At 38.3% G+C, this 7190-nt stretch overlaps 1 protein-coding gene across 2 annotated transcripts; it reads right to left on the reverse strand.

Annotated features, from left to right (window-relative positions):
* Positions 1 to 635: 635 nt before the first annotated feature.
* LOC122298419 (putative disease resistance protein RGA4) lies at positions 636 to 6449 on the reverse strand. Of its 2 annotated transcripts, XM_043108147.1 has the most exons (3): positions 1823 to 6449; positions 1623 to 1725; positions 636 to 1051 (listed from the first exon to the last, which is right to left on the reverse strand). In XM_043108147.1, exon 1 carries the CDS (start codon positions 6247 to 6249, stop codon positions 1996 to 1998), a length of 4254 nt encoding a protein of 1417 aa, XP_042964081.1. In that variant the 5' UTR covers positions 6250 to 6449; the 3' UTR covers positions 636 to 1051; positions 1623 to 1725; positions 1823 to 1995. The 2 variants fall into 2 exon arrangements, with proteins under 2 accessions (XP_042964081.1, XP_042964080.1); XM_043108146.1 differs by lacking the exon at positions 1623 to 1725.
* Positions 6450 to 7190: the final 741 nt, after the last annotated feature.

Raw genomic sequence — 7190 nt, forward strand, 5'->3', positions numbered from 1 at the left:
ATATAAAAAGAGATAAAATAATTTAATTTTATATAACTAAACTAATCCTCAATTAAAAAACAGAAGAAAACAAAACAATATATATAGGCAAACATTAACAGAGCAAATTAACTGCTGGAGTTGCACAGTACCCCTGGATATTTAGGAAATGTTCTAAATGGATGTCTATTTCATGAACAAAGATCGAGGTCTCTGTCAAGTCTCAACAGGCAACCTCCAATATCAGAATAGGCATAAATGCATAAACATACGCTCCCAGCTTTCAGCACGGTATTAACAATTGAGTATCAAATTTGAAGTCAAGGTTATGATCACTTCAAGCAAAGACAATGAGTGTAGTACTTCCACGCGCGCACTGCAATTTTCTAATAGCACTTTGAAGTCGGATAGAATTGATAATTCTGGTGGTAATAATTTTGGGTATGCTTCCAGTCGGATAGGGCGGATATTTCAACAAATGATCAATACCGAGATAATAATTTTGATGTTTAATTCAAATTGTCAAAATTCAAGAATGTTGAAATCAACCTACAAACCGAGTTGTAATAGCTGTAAATTGAAAATATTAGGATTTTATAAAAAATGACAAAGTCTCAATAATCACACAAAAATTAAATACGTAATTAAATAATTAATTTGCCAAAAATCTGACCTAAATCGGATTCAAAATCATTTCTTAAACGAGAGATGAAATATTACCATAAAAGACAAATAGTATCTAAAAATGAAAATTCAAAAGGGAACGGATCAAGTAGATTTTGGCCTTGTGATACACATCGAGTGTTGCTGGATGACCACAACGTGCATGTCGGAAAGAGCTTTCCGAATTAGGGCCATATGCGAGAGTCCGATACTCATAATCAAAGTTAAGACCAAAATACCGATATGTGCCCAAAACTGTCACAAATCATAAAAATATCACAATTTCCTGCCGTGCTTGCATTAATCTACCATTTCGAGGTAGTTTAGCTCCATCAAGTGCAATCTGATAGTTTAACATCATCTAATTCGAATTCTCCTCCATCACACTTACACCAATGTTTTGAAGCATCTACAAGCATCAAACAAAGAACAAATTAGTATTCATTATACAAGTAACCACGGGGACAGACAGAAATTAAGAATCCTCAGCTTTTTTTCTGAATTCATTAAAAAAAAAAAGAGCTAGTCAGCTAGACCCATAAAATATATAACACATTCACCCCTAAAAAAATTATTTTAAAGAACCTAAAATATATATGATTCATTTTCTACCTACCATGCACTAAGAATTTAGCCTTAGATCATTAAGAAGAAAGAATTTATGATTATTTTTTTAAACCTAGAAGGTTGACCCAAAAAGTTTTTAGTAATCACAAAATATTGCTAATTCTAAAATCTTTTCAATTTTCTCAATCCTTTCTTGACACATTTACTTCATTTCTTAATTAACTTGAATTACGTACGTACGTTTATGTTTTTTGGTATATATATTACTATAAACATGAGAATATTTATTATGTAAAAAAAAAATCTTATTAGCTAGATTACTAATCCGACCTCCAAAGATGGATGGATTCCCAACCCCGGTAGCATTGTTAAAGACTACTATGTGATGTTGCATGAGAAGCAAAACAATATACCTCTTCTTGATCAGTTCATTAATGCCAGAATAATGTTTTGGATTAATGATCTCATCCCTTCTTTGTATTAATTACCATGCATGCAGTTCGGTGCAAAGGAGATCTGATAAACGTAACTAGTTAATCATAGGAGTAATAATAATTCCCCCTTTTTCCCAAAGAAATAAACCAGAAAAGAAGAAATTAAGAGCAAACATTACCATCAATATCCAGTCGAGGAAGAATATCTTCATCTTTTCCTTAAAGTTAAGGGTGTGATGACTAATCATTGGATCGACAAGACAATAACAATGCTCCCAGTTTTATGCAAAACCAACCAGAATTGGAGCAATAAATAGCAGCGACCGGATCATGCCTTCAATATCCACATGATTCAAAGGGGATCGGATGGCCTTAGATTAAGATTTGTATGAAATTCAGGGCGAAGGACGTGAGCTATCTTCCACCATTCTTGTCCTCGATCTTTCTCGCAACTTTTTGCCAGCATGGGACATTGAAAGACGTAAAGTTCCTGCAGTGAGGGTGGCAACCCTTTTTTTGGAAAGGACCTGAGCTTTTCGCACTGGGAGATATAAAGTTTCAGAAGTGAGGGAGGTAGGCCATCCTTTGAAAAGGACTTCAACTGTCTGCACTCAGAGATATACAGTTCTTTAAGAGAGACGAGTTTTGAAAAGCCTTTGGAAGACAGGCGTTGCAGATTCGGAAAGTCTGCGATGGTGAGGATTGTTAGAGAGGCAGGAAACATCATCTTTGGAAAGGAGACCGGCTGAAATTTTCTAATTTCAAGTTTATTAAGAGAGATAAGATTGTCCAACCCCCACTCAAAAGTGGCATCAGTGTTTCTGACATGAGCTGATATGGTAAGTGATGCTAGGTTGGTGAGAAGATTTGTTCCCGGAAAGGGAACAATTCCGGGAACAACTGAACAATGGTGCATTGTCAATTTTTCAAGAGAGGTGAGCTTGTGTATGGCTTCGGGTAGGGCTGACACATTCTCACAGTCAGATATATGAAGAATTCTCAGGTTGGCAGGGAGCAACTCTCGGTCCAAGGACAAATGAAGACTCTGACAATTCCTAATATCAATATCACGTAGAGTGCTGAGAGCGTTTATGCCTGTGGGTAAGGACTGAAGGTTTTCACAATATGAGATTTCAATGCATTCAAGAAACGAGTTATGATGAAACCTGTTCGCTATTGACTTCAGCTGTGGACACCTCAACAAATTGAGGTGTTTGAGTGATCTAGGTAACTCTCCGCATGATGTCAAGGATGTGAGAGAGGGACAGTATTGAATTCTTAAGTACTCGAGTTGAGATGCGGTGCTCCTGCAACTGCTGGTATCACCATCCACCAGCAAAATGATCTCCAAATTCTCGCAGTAACTTACCTCTAGCCGCTCTAGAGTTGGTGGTAGCTGGCCTCTTGCAATATGCCTTAGCGAATCACATTTTACAATTCGAATCAGCTGAAGACAATTGTTGTTATACATCATTGCCTTTGGTAAGGATTTCAGGACCATGCAATTCTTGATCACGATTTCTGTGAGCATGGATGGCGAACCCTGTTGGAGGCGTGCTTCTACTTCTTCTGACACCAAAGAAACTAGTTTGGGACAGTTATCAATGTACAGAAGACGAAGAAATTGGAGATGTGGCAATGGTCCCTCATCGCCAGATGACCACAAACATTTTAACTCCTTGCATGCAAAAATAGTTAGATCTTCTGCATTTGTCGGCCCAGCTCCCATTGCAAACCCTTCTATTTGAGTTGTGAATCTTAAACTTTTAGAAAGAAATCCGAGTTTTAATGAGCTGATGCCATCCATACTTCTGCACACCACGCCTTTTGATCCCTCAACTTCCAGTTCACAGAGATCCGGAAAGTTTGAAACTAGGATCGGTAACTTCCCACAACCATCCATCTGGACCTTCTTTAGCAAAGGAAGGTGTTTCGGTATATTTCCCGATAGCTTGGGACAACTTCTAAGTGAAAGCTCACATAAATTTGGGAATTCTTCACAAGAATTCCAATCCTCCCACTCTTTCATATCTTTGAAATGCAAAGTCTCCAACGATCTAAAAGGTGAGACACCAGCCCCACGAAACTCAGGACCAACATTCTTCACATTAGCCATGCCGCGGATGGAAAGGACTTTTAGTGCTGGTAATTGCCCGATTGGTGGCAATGAATGGCACTCTTTACAATTCTCAATTGTCAAGACCACCATATCATGAAAGGAAGGACTTTTTAACCAACTCGGAAATTCTGTACCACCATAGCAGCTAATAGTAAGCACTTTCAAACCGTTGTGAGGCTGTAGCATGTTGAGTACATTTAACTCTCTTGTTCCATCCCTAGTCATGCCTTCGCTCCATTCCAACGACAGCTCCCTAATTTTGGGCTTATTTATTAAATCAGCGTCCATTGCATGTTGGAGTTCAGTCACTTTCTCCAAGTTTGAAATGCAGAGTGTCCCTTGAAGATGTGACAAACAAGCTAGATCTTTTATTCCGAAGCAACCACCGTCTCCAATAACCACATTAGACAGTGTTTGGAGAAATTTTAATTGACCTATTTGCCTAGGCATTCCTTTCAAATTAGTTGCTCCTAGAATATTGAGGTGGCGAAGGTTGACCAGGTTCCCAAACATCGAAGGCAATTTATCTAAATAAAAACAATCCTCTAACAACAATGTTTGTAAGTTGTAGAGATCAGTTATTGATTCGGGCATGCTTTTTATCCAAGTTTCAGAAAGGTCGAGGTACCTTAGATGCTTTAACTTACTAATTGAATCAGATAGCTCAGTTATGCCGTACCCCCTTAAAGAGAGAACCCTCAGGCGTCGTAGCCTTGGGTGCAATTGAAGAGGAACACGAAAATCCAGATAACAAGTGACTGGAGATGGCAACATAAGAGGTAAGAAGGTACGTAAATGAGTGAATTTAGAAAATACCTCAAACTTGTCAAAACTATCGTATTCGCCACCCATGTAAGACATGTGGCGGACCTTTTCAAAATTATTCTTAGCTTGCTGATCATTGCCCTTTGCTCTATCCTGCATTCTAAAGCATGTATCTCCTGCGGCCAATTTAGCAACATAATTGATGATCTCATGCATTAGAAATCTTGATTTGTCCTTGCTAGACTGTTGAAAAAGTGAACATGAAACCAGATTGTCAAAATACTCCACACCCAAATCTTCCATTTCGATGTTCTCTTCTTGTTGAATCAAACCTTCGGCCATCCATAAAAGAACCACCTGAGTCTTCTTAAATTCATAGTCCTTTGGGAATATAGAACAATACGCAAAGCACCTCTTTAAATGTAAGGGGAGATGGTGATAGCTCAACATAAGAATTGAAGCAATTCCAGTTTCCTCCAATGTATCCCATACCTTTCTGTTTAAAACTAAATGCCACTTACTCTCTTTCTTATTGTGTAAGAGGCTTCCGACCGCTTTTACCGCTAGAGGCAAGCCGTTAAAGTTTTTCACAATTTTCTCACTAATATCTTTAAGCTCCGGATGTGCACTAAAGTCTCTTGAATGCAATGCATGTTGGGCAAATAGAGACAAACAAGCATCATTTGACAATGGTCCTAACCTGTAAGGTTTAACTTTAAAGGCGGTCATCTGTGACGAGACTTCTTGATCACGAGTTGTGATGATAATGCTGCTTCTTGGAGCCATTGCTTCAAAAGGAGCACACAGGAGAGTCCACTGGAAAATGTCACGATTCCAAACATCATCCAGAACAATTAGAAACCTCTTCCTACGTATTGCCTCTTTTAGTTTGAGTTGCAACCGATTTAGATCCATGTTGTTACAGTTGATTTCAGGTTGCGCATGGAGTAATATTGTTTTTGTAATAGCCTCAACATCAAAATCTTCCGAAACACAAACCCATGCTTTCAGATTAAAAAAGTTTTTCACCTTTTTATTATTGTATACAAACTGGGCGAGTCTTGTCTTGCCTATACCCCCCATACCCATTATAGAAATCACGTTTACTTCAGTTGAAGCAGCATCACTGAGCAATAGTTTAAGTACAGCCTCTGAGTCCTCCTCCCTGCCATACATGTGATCTGTGGTAGTCACCAAAGAAGTTGAAGGCGTTTTCTTTGTTCTTGTATTTGCCGCCCCAACAATATTGTTATCCAAGTTCAGTTTATCTTTTCGTGTCATAAGTTTATCTAATCGAGAAGTGATCTTCTTTATCTTTTTTCTCATCGTATTCTTGAACTCCAGAACACTTGGAGACAAACCGTTAACAAAAGCAGTGGCAAGATTTCCTACCTTACTCGTGCTAGCCTGACTTTCATCAATCAACATGATGCGCTGCGAATTAGCTTCCGTGGACAGCTCATCCAGAACATCTTCCACGTCGTATGCCAATTGTGTGAAATCGTTAAGCCATGCTTTCACTACTTCTTTAGTGTATTGCTCCTCAGTTGCATCTTTAAGCTCCATCTGAACTTGTGAAAATTTTTCCTTCCAATCGTCCAACCATTCTTGAACTCCCTCACGGCCGGCAAAGCTCGGCCATTCGAGCTTCGTTAACCGGTCAACCAGCACTTGAAGGACTGCACCAAGGACTGCACCAAGAATGACCTCTGCAAAAACCATTGTTCTCTTCGGAAAAAGGAATGAACCAAGAAAATGAGCAAAGAATAGCCAAACAGTCGGAAGAAGAAGTAAGAGTCTCACAATCACGAAGTTACTTTAGGCTATTCCAAGAGTCCCAAAGTACTGTTCCGAGAAACGCGCGGAAGGCACTTGAGAGCACTTGCTGCCTTCTTTCACAAGTACATGTGTTTTTTGGTGAGTATGATCCCACTTTTGCCCCACGATTAGGCCGTTGTTTTCACAGATGCTTTTCTCTTTTTGTTGTCATCATCCATCTGATTCTTCTTATCTTTCGGTTTCTTTTTGGTTGCTTTAAGTTTTTCAACGATCAATCACATTTGGTAAGTGGAGTCCAACACAATCAGCTGCATGCATGCTTTCACTTTTGCAATTTCATTTGTTAAATTCAATAAAAATATTATATATATGAAAATGAAATGCATGTACGCCGAAGTTTATAACCCACCCAAATAATATTAATAATAATCTAACTCATCAAAAAAAAAAAAAAAAAGCCCCCCAAATTGCAAATAATTAATGAAGGAAGAAAAAATAAAGCATTCACAAAAAATACTAAAATATAAAGCTTCTATGTCGCCTGGGCGGTACCGCTCAAGGGTACCGCTCGGTGAGAAATTTTTATTTATTTATTTAGAGTTTAAGAAAATAATTTTAAGCATATTAATATACTTTTTTTTATTTTTTTTAAATATTTAAATATATTAAAAAAATATTATTATTATTTTTTTTTTAAAAAGACCTAGACGGCAGGTCTAGCAGTAACAGATGTGCGGCATAGTAGCCCCACTCAAATACTAATCTTATATATAGTGCTAGCGCTACCACCACCATGGCCATGTGAGGTGGCCTAAGAAAAACTTCATGGCCATTACGTACGAGGGTTTCCACACTACCCTCGTGGCCGTGGTCAGACCATCCTA

This window comes from Carya illinoinensis, chromosome 16, assembly GCF_018687715.1.
Source record: "Carya illinoinensis cultivar Pawnee chromosome 16, C.illinoinensisPawnee_v1, whole genome shotgun sequence".
Classification (NCBI taxonomy): Eukaryota; Viridiplantae; Streptophyta; class Magnoliopsida; order Fagales; family Juglandaceae; genus Carya; species Carya illinoinensis.